The sequence below is a fragment of the Danio rerio genome, chromosome 17 (assembly GCF_049306965.1).
Source record: "Danio rerio strain Tuebingen ecotype United States chromosome 17, GRCz12tu, whole genome shotgun sequence".
NCBI classification, from domain to species: Eukaryota; Metazoa; Chordata; class Actinopteri; order Cypriniformes; family Danionidae; genus Danio; species Danio rerio.
In genome coordinates this window covers 27,957,855-27,972,209 of record NC_133192.1, presented here as the reverse complement: position 1 = coordinate 27,972,209, position 14,355 = coordinate 27,957,855, and the positions used below count along the sequence as shown (strand labels likewise).

The 14,355-nt window shown below is 36.4% G+C and overlaps 1 protein-coding gene across 8 annotated transcripts in view; it reads left to right on the top strand.

The window, feature by feature from the left end:
- ccser2a (coiled-coil serine-rich protein 2a) overlaps nt 1-14,355 on the top strand; it is a 69,318-nt gene that overhangs the window by 37,092 nt on the left and 17,871 nt on the right. For 3 of the 8 annotated variants that reach the window (XM_073928593.1, XM_073928595.1, XM_073928594.1), the window contains exons 5-10: nt 2,661-2,760; nt 5,710-5,812; nt 7,816-7,984; nt 8,176-8,241; nt 10,363-10,461; nt 12,987-13,097. In XM_073928593.1, coding sequence (XP_073784694.1) covers nt 2,661-2,760; nt 5,710-5,812; nt 7,816-7,984; nt 8,176-8,241; nt 10,363-10,461; nt 12,987-13,097 — 648 coding nt within the window. Of the gene's footprint in view, nt 1-2,660; nt 2,761-5,706; nt 5,813-7,815; nt 7,985-8,175; nt 8,242-10,362; nt 10,462-12,986; nt 13,098-13,265; nt 13,839-14,355 lie in introns of those variants that run through there. The other 5 variants (XM_021467423.3, XM_005158552.6, XM_005158551.5 and 2 more) reach the window with 3 other exon arrangements.

The window sequence follows — 14,355 nt, the reverse complement described above, 5'->3', positions numbered from 1 at the left end:
TCCGGAGCAGTGCTCAGTTTGTGTGAAATGTGATCAGGATTCTGGGCTTGTCTGATAGGACCTTTCTTAAATGTTATCTGAGGTACTGTCGGTATCGGTCCAGCTCTAAAGGGACCTTTAATCCGATCTTCCTGGCTGATTCGTGCTGGCCCCCGTGAAACGGGCTGCGTTATTCCGGCTCTTTCAGCGCAGGAGGAGAGAGCTGATGGGGCTTGGACTGCGTGTCTAAGCTGCCGCCCGGCGCAGTGAAATGTCATTTCCTCTGAAGCAACCTGGCGTGACTAAGCCCCTTTATACATAGAGAGAATCAGAGAGAGAGAAACCTGAGAGACTGTGTGTGTCGGTGAAGTGTATGAACTCTGGCTGCTTTCAATACACTTTTTGTGCACTTGTAAGTCGGTAGGGTGTGTGTGTGTGTGTATGTAATGTGTATATGCGCCTATTGATGTCCAGGAGCAGGGCCTGTCTCTGTTTAAGCACATATTCATATGATGGATGGGATTTGAGAGTGTTCTGTCAGCTTGGATGACTCGAAGAGATGTTTTTGTTCTGTGAATGTATCGCAGTTGCATGATTGATAATGTTTTCTAAAGTTAGCTGAGAGCTTATTCATACTCTTTTCACAGCTACCTGCTCTATATGAAATATGGACCATTATGCAGAAACTTTCACAGCGTACTGTTTTTGCACAAAAGTCCCCATTTAGAAAAGTCCATGTATTTAATTTAGCTTGAAGGGATGGTTCAGCCAGAAATGAAAATTCTGTCATCATTTATTCCAAACTTTTTTTTTCTGTAAAGGGCCTGGTTTAAAGAATATCCCAGGGTTTTCTTTTCAGTAATGAACACGAATGATGATCTGGACTCTTAAGAACTTTAATAACAAAATTATTGTAAATATGATTCATTTTAGGGCTATAATTAATAGAGCTATAACAATATAATGTTTATAATTCAGTGTCCATACCTAAACAAACTTTGTAATACCTAATAAAAAGCAGACCAGTGACCAAGGTTAAATTTAATTATCATTTGCTTTTCAGTTGCTTTCCAATTTCCTTCCTACCGCCCTCCAGTTTTATATTTTCTGTCAAATACATTTTATAATAACTGGTTCAAATGATTAATGTCATGACTATTTAATGACATTCTATTAATTTATTTAAAAAATGCATGTTTATGAACTCTACAAGTTGAACTTTTTCATCAATTACATTTTTAATCTTTTTTAAAATGTACACAGCAAAAACAGTGTAATTAATCTCAAAATAAAGCTATTATTATTATTATTAACTTAAGAGTTTTATTTTATTAATCAGCATAATATTAAAAAAACTTATTTTTATTTACATTTTTTTTAAACCTTTTTTTTTATTTGGACAAAACTGTTGTTTTCTTAATTATTTCTATGTAATATTCTGCACACTGCCATTTAAACGTTTAGTGTCTGCTAGTTGTTTTTGAATAAAGCCTCCTAGGATCACAAAGGTTGAATTTATTTGATCAAAAATACAAGTCTACTATTCAAGCAACAGTTTCTTAGTTTAACAGTATTACTTATTTTTGTATTTTTTTCTGAAGTTATTAATTCAGTCTTCATTCAGTTTTAACATATTGTCTGTGATAATAATAAAAAATCACAAATTGGGCCATCACTGTACTGGCAATAAAGAAGTTACATGTTTGAGCTAAAGTAGGAATGAACAATTTAATTGAAGGTTGACTGAGATTCATTACCAGCAAGACACTTCATTGACATTGCATTGATTTATAGATGTCTCTGCAATTAGTGCAGCTTTAAGCATTTGTTAAATGCCAAGTAACTAAATGAAAAAAAAAAAATATATATATATAGATAAATAAAAAAAAACTATTGTTTTCAAGATGTTGTACTTTCAGAAGAGTAATTTATACAACATTTTTACAATTTATACCAATTAGTCAAGTGCTTCATGTGTACACAAAGCATAAAATAGCTCTAGCCCTTTACTCATAATTTTTAAAATGGTGAATGATGTATTAAAGCTATTATCACTTCAGTTGGTTGCAGGTCTGTAACGCTCTCAAGTTTTACTCCCATCCTTAAAATCAATTCAAAGCGGTTCTTCAGAACGAATCTTAAGATGAGTCACATCAGAGCAATTTCTTTGCTTGCTACAAATCAAGGCTAAGCCGTGAGGCCTTGTTTTATGGTATTTCTTAGCAATACTTAAGCGCATAAAAATGTGGAGAACATCTTTCTTCAAAGAGCTTATTTTCTTTTGAACTCCTGGTGCCAGACTCAATGTGTAGAATCACTTTAAAATGCATTAAAAAGCACCCTAATAGCTGATAACTGCCCCTTTGCTTCTCTGCCACACAGCTTGAAATGTCCTTTTATTTTCTGTCTGAGGACAAATTGAGGTTTTGTTGCGGTGTATTGATTTTCACCTTGGCGTGCTTTTGCATTTTCAAATAATCAGATGTCCTGAAAAGTCGTTGCTTTTATATACGCTCTTTGTATATGACGCAAAAAAAAGTTTTGTTTTCTAACATGTGTCTACAAGTGACTGCGTCCCTTTCCTTTTGTATGATCACCCTAACATGAACTTAGGAGTTTTACTGTTTTTTTTAAATCATTATTTCACTGCCTCTCCCTCACTGGCTGTTTCTTGTGCACAGGACATTCTGAACAACCTGGATAATACTGGCTCCTGTGACCTAGAAGATGATGACCTCATGCTTGATGTAGATCTGCCAGAAGATGCAGCATTACTCAATGGTTAGTAAACACACACACGCACACACACATGCACACAATTATGTGCTTTACTGATATTTTTATTCTGTGCAAACTGTTCTATTCTATCCTCTAACTAAACACAACACACTCTGAAGTCGTCTGACAATTTCTAAGTACACTGCTTTGTATGTGAGGAATTTGTTTTTATGTTTACCTTTGATCTGTTAAATCATCCTCTGCTGATCAGGTTTAATCATTCTGTTGATTGATCATTGCAAAGTTAAGTGGTGGACGCTGCTTTGAGTGTGATGGCAATGTCATAGTTTCCTGCCATTCATCTGCTTCAGCTGCCAGATACAATCATAATAAACGAATGCTTTCATTGAGCAAGGGGAATTTCTTTCTTTCTTTTTTTTTTTTTTTTAAGATTTATTTTTGGCCTTTTTGCCTTTATTAGATAGGACAGTATTGAGACAGGAAGCGAAGTGGGAGAGAGAGAGGGGGGGTAGGGTAGGGAAATGTCGTCGAGCCGGGATTCGAACTCGCGATGCCCTGACGTGCTATGGCGCCATATGTCGGCGCGCTAACCACTAGGCCAGGGGTTTTCAAAGTGTGAGGCACGCTTCCCCTGGGGGGCGCCAGAGCATGTCAGGGGAGGCGCGGTAAAAATATTATATAATAAAAATATAATTACTAAGTTTAATTATTATATGTATTTTTTATTATATTTAAACGTTTTAATTAAACAAAGCAAAAAAAAATAATGCGTCAAAAATAAGAAAACCTTTTTTTACCCAGAAGGCCATAGCTGTGAATTCGCTTCTGTTTGGCCTGCCAATACAGGTAGCTATATGCCTGCTAATTATGCCTGCTAATACAATGGATCGGTTTCTGAGACCCCCCGATTCAAAGCCTTCAATGGTTCAGGGCTTAAACCCAAAAGACGACGATATGATGATCAGCATTTGAGTTTAGGATTTACGTGGACAGGACCAGCTGATGAACCACGACCTTTAAGTGTGGTTTGTCAAGATATTTTGGCTAATGACAGCATGAGACCTGCTAAACTTCGACTGTTTTGACTGGGATGAACAGTTCTTGGATCTGTTCTATTCATATTGAACCATCATCCTAGTTTTAAAAACGTTATATTAAAATACTTGTTATTACTCTGTAAATAATTGCACTTTCGTGCAAATGATGATAAAAGTGAGTTAACAGTCTGACATCTGTCTGTGTCTTTATATATACTGTATATTCCTGTCTTAGACTTTGAAAACCCCTGCACCAGGCTATTGCGCCGACAGGACAAGGGAATTTTAAATTGACATGTTTAATGTTACAAATATTACTATCTTTAAAAATGCTGAAAGGCAATGCTGGAACATTTGAATGAATTACATTTTAAAATGCATTAAAATAGAAAAGAGTTATTTTAAAATATTTTTTTTCATTTTATATTATATTTCTGTATTTTTTATCTATTAAAAATGCAAGCATGATGTGCTGAAGACTTTCAAGAACATTAAGCCTAAACTTTTGAAGTAAACTAATTCTTGTATATTACAGCCAGTAAGTGCCAAGCATACTAAACTTATTCCTGTTTTCTCTCAGTCGGAGAGCGTGTGTGCTTAGAAAGTGTAAGTGGAGTCACAGGGTGTTTACGGGTTCTGCAGATTCTAAACTCTGGAACACGTAGACAAATTCCACCCTGGAAATGGCAAACAAAAGAATTTAGATGACATTCAAATGAATAAGTGCATCCTCTGTATACAAGAATGACACACAAGCCCTTCCTGTTAGGGACCGTCCTGTCTGGTGCCATTTCTTGTGAGCATCTGTTTTTCCTTGTGTTTTTGTCTTTGTCATGTTTACATTCAGTATTTTGACCTGCGCCATCAGCAGGAATCAGTCAGTTTCACACCGCATGTGTGTGGTATGTGTGTGTGTGTGTGTTGTATTTATAGCCGTGGGCATTATGCCCTGCAGTCATGTGAGAGAGGTTGCAGAGCCAGAGGAGGGAATAGATGACTTCAGACCTCCTCCCCCTTTCTCTCTGTCTTCTTCCCTCCTTCATTCCTTCCATGGCAGATCTGTCGGTTTGGCTCGCAGGAAGGCCTGCTGCTTTGACGCTGTTCCTCGTGACTAGAGAGCAGACCTTGCCTGCGGGCTTTGCCGACCCGGCCGACAACATCATCGCCAGTTCCCCTTCTCTTCTGAAGGCCCCGTGGCTCTGGGATTCACAGCTGTGTGCGTCTCATCTGGTCAAAACTCCTAGGGAGTTCCCAGAATTTATACACACACACACCCACGTTCCAGCAGGGTGGAAAAGTTTGGATTTGCAGATGCTCGGGTGGCCAGTGAGAAAGTCTTAGGAACTTTGACACAACTTGTTAAAGTTTTCTACATACTTTTCACTCAACTTTGGAATTTCTAACTTTGGGGATTTTTTCTTTTGGACTTGTCAGTCAAAACAGAGCATCCCTGCTCTTAGTTCTAAGGGTATTTGTATTCGTGTGAGTGAGTTTTTGGACTGTTTTTCAAGTCTGTTTTTGAGGCTCTGGCGGTGAACCGGACAGCAAGGACAAGAGGAATGTAGCAGGTCTGTTTTGGAGCTTAGTTTTCTGTCTGTTCCACTTGCTGTCTTACTTTGTGCTTGCAAAAAGTGTGTATAAAGATTGAGAGAGTGCTTGTGTGCGAGACGGCAAGATTTCGTATGCCTCAGTGTGTGTTTGTGAGTTTGCCCTGATATCTCGCCTCGGGCAGTGTGAGAGCTTTGTGTCGAAACTCTAAGAGCTCAGCATTTGGAAGGACGCTTCACAACCTCCCAGAGAAAGATGACCTTCTTTTTTTCACGAAGGAGTGCGTGTCTGTTTTTGAGCTTGTGTCTCAGAGACTAACTGAATGTGAAATACTCCGTTTGAAAGTGAATGGGGTTGTGTGTTTGTTTATTTGTCATTGATTGAGCTTGACCCCTATATGCAGAAGGAATGGCCCACTTTGAGCACTCTGAGAGGGGGGGCCGGCCGGCTCAATGGAGAAGGAGGCAGCAGAGGTGGAGCGGAGCAGATCATACTCATAATGACAACAGGTGAACGTGTCAGAATATACTTTTGGTATATTAAGCTGAAAATAAAGAACATGATATGATTGGACTAGCACCAATCTAATTTCACAAAGTAGGGCATGTACCTGGATTAACATCTACTGTATGTTGATCTTAATATTATCCTGGAATTCCAATCAGAATTGGGGGATATGTTTAACGTTTATGTTAAGTTAAGGCTTACTGTTAGGTTTGTGCACTTCTACATGAGTGTTATCCAACTATCATTCCTCTTTGAATTTGGGAATAATATACAATTATGGGTGGGTTTAAGGGTAGGCAATAGGTATGGATTACATTTTCCAACAAAAATGATGTTCCAGGATCAACATAGATTTTAATTCAGAATCACATCGAACTTGGCAAAATCATGATGTGCATTGGAGTATAGGTTGGGGGCATTACATATCGAGCAGAGGTTTACATCATTGGTTATGTTTTTACTATATCAAGTTGCAGAATTTACAATGATGAAGGGCAGAGAGTTGCTGAATAACTCTTGAACGATTTTAGTTGCTGTCTGGGTTTTCACTGCCTTTTTTATACCTCCCCTTCTTTATGTGTTCAATACTTTTTTTCTTTTGTATTTACATATTTATTATTCATTACACATAACTTAATTTGTAAACTAATTAGATTTGTTTTCATATATGTATTTCTTTGATTGTTATCAGCATCTGGTAAAAATTTCAAGTCAGCTGCACTAGCTGAAATATGTTGAAAAAAATGTCACAAAAATTAGTGATGTGTTGAATACTTAAATTACATGCTTTGTCATATCAATTTAAAAATAATTATTTTAGTTTAAAGGGAGTACTATATTCACCATTCATGATTAGAACTGTCCGTTTTAAAATAGAGGGGTAATTAAATTATTGTTAATATTGTAGTACCAGGTGAGGAAAGTAAACATAGGCTCAACTGATGTTTATGTGCTTACAAATAATTTCCTTAAACAAGTGAATTCACTGAGGGGTACCAGAAGGATGCTAAATTAAAAAAATATATTGTTTTTGTTTTGTTATTGTTTTTGTTTTGTTATTGTTAATACGTACTTTGAATTGTTTTCCTTTTTAAATATTGTCCAAATGATGTTTAACAGAGCAAGGAAATTTTCACAGTATGTCTGAAAATATTTTTTCGTCTGGAGAAAGTCTGATTTGTTTTATTTTGGCTAAAAAGTTATTTATTTAAATAAAAATGTATTTATTTGTCTACAGAACAAACCATCGTTATACAATTACTTGCCTAATTACCCTATCCTGCCTAGTTAATTTAATTAACTTAGGGAAGCCTTTAGATGTCACTTTAAGCTGTAGAGAAGTGTCTTAAAAAATATCTAGTAAAATATTATTTACTGTCATCATGGCAAAGATAAAATAAATCAGTTATTAGAAATGAGTTATTAAAACTATTATGTTTAGAAATGTGCTGAAAAAATCTTCTCTCCGTTAAACAAAAATTGGTGTAAAAATAAATAGGGGGGCTAATAATTCAGGCTGGTTAATTATTCTGATTGCAATTGTATATCATTTTTAATTCTATGTCTAATATGATAAAAATTACTTTGTTAATATTTATCTCATCACTTTGACAAATACAAATATATTTAATCTAAAATATGTTACTGAAAAATATGTTACTACTGTATGTAATAGTAATATCAGCATTTAGTATTTAAAAAATAAACATACAAGTTTAGTATATGTTCAACCCAATGTCAGTGTCTTCACAATGACTGCATGTTCCTACATAATAAATGGGCATTACTGATGTCTATATAAAGATGTCAGTCAGTTTCTTCTTGCTGACAACAAAAAGTTTGAAAGAAGTAAAATAAAAAAAGACTTGGCTTGCAGTCTGTTTTCATCACTTTTGATTTCAAAGATCAAGAAAATAGATTTTTCACGACATGGGAGCTTGTCTGCTGAGGTTGTGCTTCTTTTGCTAAATTATATTAAGTCTGAACTCTGAACTTGTTTTTTCAGGCTGGCCGGGTTTCATTACGATGCCTGTCGTACAGGCCATCGAACCCTCCATCCTGCAATTCAGCATGACAGTCACACAGTGGCGCTAGATGAGCTCACTCTCAAGCACATGACAGAAGACTGTTCCTCTGTCAAATCACAGCTGCTTAAACTCAAGAGTCTGTTGCAGGTACCAAACACACACACATACAGCCGGAAGAGTCAAATTTACACTTACAAATGCAAACACAGCTGTTAGCCTCTTAGCAAGTTTCAGTATGTGTGTAGGTGGAAAACAAAAAGAGAGAAAGAGAATAAAAGGAAGAGAGAAACTGTAAACATGAGCAATTCATCTCCTGAATAAATTGTCATTTTATGTAGATGGATGATGGTGAGATTACTCCAGAGAGTTTGGATTCCAGCGAAGATGACAGCAGAGCCCAGCAGGTCCGTAACATCCCATAAACACCCACCTGAATAGAGCTGTTCAGTCCTAAAAAGAAGAAATTAGCATTTTCAAGGCATGAGGTCCCCTAGGAATGTCTAATGTGTTTTTAAAAAAGTGGTTTTCAGATGCTAAATGCTTGTACTAGAAGAGACTTGCCTGGTTTATTCTCCAGGATAAATTATGACATAAGTGATGGCATAAGTTCCAGTCATATCTTAAAATATGAACTTTGAGACTGTCGTGTGCTTTAAGATTGCCTGTTGTGAAGAAGTTACGTAAAGACTAAATGTGCACACAGCATTTGAAAGGTTTTACGTTTTTGGTTTGGTTCAAAACACACGCAAGCGCAGGTTGCCAGATTGATGACACCAACAGGAGTGAGCCTGAATGTTAAGCCTAAAGGCTGATTTAAATCATATTCTAAATAAAGGTAAAGGCACACAATAGAAGGAAAATTTTCCATACTAAAAGGAGTTTTTGTTCTAACCAACACCTGAAATGTATATTTTGAAAACGGCTTCTATTTTTTGCAGCTGAACAACAAAAAACTATGACAATGACCACCTCAGGTACACCTCATGTGCTTTTTAGTGTTCAATGCTAATAATGCGAGTTTGAATGCCATTTTACTAGATGTTAATTGGCATACTAAAAACAGCAGCAGATCAACTCATATCTTAAAAGATATATGAACCATTTGAAATTGAACTTCAGAACTGACATACAGTGTGATTTACATTTAATAGTCTTAAAGTTGTTATGTCTTAATTCGATTATAAACTGTACCATTTAGTTGGAGTTTGCGGCTGCACACTTTGAGAGCCTTCCTGATTGAATGAATCTAATACACAGTTTTCCACCAAGGCAACCCCGGGGTGCTGAAATATAATTGGATAAACTGGCAATGGGCGGGTTGAAGGGACCAAAACAAACGGACAGATATTCTAGCACGTAACTGACTTTTTCAAAGCAGAATATCTAACTTTAGCTTTGTTTTTCAGATGAGGATTGAAGATTGTTCACTTAGCATGTCTCTTTAATATCTCCAATCATTTTGTGTTTTTTATGCTGCAGAAGAGTCAAAAACATACATACTGCATCTTTAGATTTAATAAATAGTTGAACTTGATCTAGAAATATCAGAAAAACTTAATCCACATATGTAGTGCTCTCAAAGCAGTAAATGAAAACAAGTGAGTAAATTAGGACATGAAAATTTGCGTTTTAGTGTTTGTAAACCTTTATCAAACTATAGCTTTGTTCACACCGTCTCATAATTACCAACTTTGTGATGTCAAGATGGTGACATTCTACTAAGAGTTATTCATTTTCTCTGACCTGAAATTATATATTTTTGTGGCAGCACTATCAACACCTATTTGTTTATTTTACTAACAGTATTTGCAGTGGTCAGTTGATGCAAGTCGTAGGTCTTACACAATTTCCAGTTTATGAGTTGTAATTTTGTTTGAACACTTGTTATTGAAGGGCATTAGTGGTTCGATAAATGGACTTAATAGCTTAAACTGGATTCGGACAACACAACAAATGGCTGTTCTCTCAAATAGTGTCATTTTTAAGGCTATGGAGGTCTATTTCAAATACATCCAGACTGGATTATTGGACACTTCATCCACTCAATGGTCTCAGCTTTAATTATGGTTATCATGCTCTGAAATAATCTTATAAAACTTGTACACTAGACTGGAGAGTAAATAGTCTATCTTTTAAATGAACAACGTGTAATTTGAGACATAACCTAAAACTACTTATGAATCCTAATGCAGCGGCTTGTGTTTTTAAAGCACACAGAATTTTCTGAATTCACTTTTGAGCTGTGTGTAATTTATGAAGTAGAACAAAACATTAATATTTCTCTGGTAATGTTTACCTCAGACCTTATTATGCTCATAAATTGTAAACTGCTTTTCTAAAAAGCCATTAGTAATTCCTGTGGGGACCCATGGTAAATTAGTCTTCGGTTTTGGCCTACAAATTGAAGTCAACAGCTCTGTGCACCTCTTTTTCCATTTGGTAGACATGTATTATTAATGTGTAGACGATATGGTGCAATATTATTTGTGTAAGCTTTTAATATTTACTCTTTTTGTGTTTGTCAGATGGAGGAGCTGATGAAGGAGGTGGCACGTCTCAGGGAAGAGCTGAAAAATAAAGATAAAATCATCACACGGCTCACTCATCAACAGCATCAGGAATCGGTGAGCCTTCGCCCATTCCTGACAGATTTGCACTCATGCTCATTTTGACAATTTTGTATTGATTGAAAATGCATAATACATGAGTGGCTAATCAGAGCCTGCAGTGTCTGCTCTAAGATGCTAACGTCATGCTAACTCCATGTCTGCATATATGAGACAAAATCAGGATGAGATGTTCTCAGAATAATTCACATCTCATGCTGTTCATTAACCTCCCTGTTCCAAAAAGGAAAAACAGCAAATGGTGAATCATCAACACGTGCACTTTAACCTTTACTCCCACTTACTGTCACCTTCAGTAAGCAATTATATCATTAGCTCCAATAAACTCACATCTTCTGGGTTATGCTGATTGCAAAGCAAAGATGAAAGCAAATTATATTTCTTTACATTAGAACAAGAGTATTAGTGGTGCTTAAGGCAACCCTCAATATTACTAATGCATTGGTAAGTAAATGTAACTGGCTCTAACTCACTTAATGAGCTATCAATGACATTGCAAATTGTGCACAGTGATGAAGAGATGTGCTGTTAGCAACCTCATTTTCAACTAGACAACCTGACCATTCTTGTGCAAGGGATTATTGTGCAAAAATGTTAAATGACCAATGTCTTTATACATAGTTCTGTTCCATTTAGTTACTCATTTGTTTACTTAATTTTAAACCACATTTGTGATTCTGTATTATTATTTAAAAAATGTAATTTAATTATTTGTGTGTGTGTGTCTGTATATATATATATATATATATATATATATATATATATATATATATATATATATGTATATGTACACACACACACACACACATACACATGTTTACACCAATTCCTTCTCATAGCTGTTAGGTGTTCCTGTACAATACAATGTCTTCGAAATTATTATTCCACCATTTGGAATTTTCTGTTTAAAGGATTTAGAAAATTACTATTCTATTAAACTTACACTCACTGGCCACTTTGTTAGGTATGTCTTACTAGTACCTGGTTGGGACCCCCTTTTGTCTTCAGAACTGCCTTAATCCTTTGTATCATACTGTAGATTCAACAAGCTACTGGAAATATTTCTTAGAGATTTTGGTCCATATTGAGATGATAGCATCATGCAGTTGATGCAGATTTTGCCGGCTGCACATCCATGATACAAATCTCCCATTCCACCACATCCCAAAGGTGCTCTATTGGATTGAGAACTGGTGACTGTTGAGGTCATTTGAGTACAGTGAACTCATTGTCATGTTCAAGAAACCAGTCTGAGATGATTTGCACTTAATGACATGACGTGTTATCCTGCTGAAAGTAGCCATCAGAAAATGGGTACACTGTGGTCATAAAGGGATGGACATGGTCAGCAACAATACTCAGGTACGCTGTGGCGTCGACACAATGCTCAATTGGTACTAACTGGCCCAAAGTGTGCCAAGAAAATATCCCCCACATTACACCATCACCAGCCTGAATTGTTTATACAAGGCAGGGTAGATCCATGCTTTTATGTTGTTGATGCCAAATTCTGACCTTATCATCCAAATGTCGCAGCAGAAATTGAGACTTTTTAAGACCAGGCAACGAGAGGTGAGCCTCTGGGAATTGTAACTTCTGTTTCCTGTTCTTAGCTGGCTGGAGTTGCACCCAGTGGGATCTTCTGCTGCTGTAGTTCATCCGCTTCAAGGTTCGACATTGGTGTGTTCAGGGATGCTCCTCTGCATACCTCGGTTGTAACAACTGGCTATTTAAGTTACTATTGCCTTCAGCTGGAACCAGTCTGGCCATTGTCCTCTGACCTCTGGCATCAACAAGGCATTTGCGCCCACAGAACTGCTGCTCACTAGATATTTTCTCTTTTTCGAACCATTCTCTTTAAACTCTACAGATGGTTGTGCATAAAAATCTCAGTAGATTAGCAGTTTCTGAAATACTCAGACCAACATGTCTGACACCAACAACCATGTTCAAAGTCACTTAAATCACCTTTCTTCCCCATTCTGATGCTCTGTTTGAACTGCAGAAGATCATCTTGACCATGTCTACATGCCTAAATGCATTGAGTTGCAGCCATTGATTGGCTGATTAAAAATTTGGATTAACTAGCCTAATATGTACCTAATAAAGTGGCCATTGTGTGTATATCATAAAAATTCAGAAATGGCATAAATAATAAATAGTAAACTACAAAATAATTCTGAAAGTTTATTTAAACTTGACATTATTGCTATTATTATTTATTTGTTTTTTATTACTATTTGTAACTGGGGATTAAATAATAATAATAGTAATAATGCATTAGTTTTACTGTAGTTGCTTTCACATGTACAATAAATTAATACATGATTTTAGTCATAACATAAAAAATCAGTGTAGTCAATATTCATTAAAAGACAAAAAGAAGTCAAATTTCTTCCAGCAATGCCTGGGAAACTACTTCTATACTAGTTTTTAATTGCCAAGGTCTTAAAACCTCTCTTATTGTCTTCAGAAAGTGTAAAGTCATAATTGTTTTTCTTTTTATTGCTTTCTTTTTTTAGCCAGTGAGATGCCACTGTCATCAGCATAAGCCTGGGGTCAGAGGTGAGAGGAGAACACATCATGATAAATCCACTCAGACGGTGTGGCGACCACCCCATCATCACCCTGCTGTGAGTCATTTCTCACTATCTGTCCAGCAACATGCATGTCTACATGACTGCATCACCCAGAAAACTCTCCCGAAATTTTAAGCCAGTGACACAAGTGTATCTTTGTATGCCTTAGTGAGATGTCGTTTTCATTTCATGCTTCCCCCTCAACCTCTCTGTGCTTTATAGGTGGCTAGTTGTTTACAAAAGGGGGAAGCAAATGTGTTGTCAGGACTGACAAATCAGACAACACATTCCTTCTGTTCTTTTCCTATCCTCTGTCCTTCCCTCCAATGCGTTCGTTTTTCATGGTGAAATAGCCCAGCAGTCTCGCGGGACGCCCTGAGCTGAGCCTCGTTTGCCGAGGTGCCGATTTGGCCAATTTGCCGCTGCTAGGGGAAAACGGGCATCTACTAGAGAGTGCAGAATGATTGTCATCTCCTATTTAAGTGAAGCCGCGCTGCAGCCTCTCCGGTGGTTTAGCTTTCACAGCCCCAGCCTGAGATGTTCACAGGGGGACGTGTTCTTATTGAAGACCGGCACACAATCAGCAAAGCTAACGGCACATGGCGAAAGACTGGAGTCAGGAGAGATTACAGGGAGGAGAGAGAGGTGAGGGAGGTAACAAGAGATGGATGACAATTTGAAAGTGGAAATGAGGACGAGAATGAAAGTTAGCAAGGATCTTGGACAAACCGCTGTTCAGTTTGTGTGCATGTTAATGTTTGAAAAATAAAGGGATTACTATTTTCTTTATCATTATGACCTTCTTCTGTGGTATTCTGTGCATCATGCCATATCATTCAGTGATTTCTCTTGGGTGAAAAGGCAGCAATAAAATAAAAGGAAACATCTTTTTATACAGAGGTTGACTTAAATTCCTGCTTCTGTTTTTATATTCGTGTATATATATATATATATATATATATATATATATATATATATATATATATATATATATATATATATATATATATATATATATATATGTATATATATATATATATATATATATATATGTGCGCGTGTATGTATGTATGTGTATATATATATATCCACAGCACAACTCAGGAGCAAAATAGATTACTCTGGTGGCTTAAAGATATCTAACTCAATCCTTATAGCTAAAATAAACCTCATCACCACTTTAGATGAAAAGATTTAACAATGCATCTACTCAATTTTAACATATTTTTTGACATTTTAAAAATTATTTTGCATGTGTGTATTTTAAGAGTACACAGTAGCTACGCTTCCATCCACTGATTTTTATGCACAA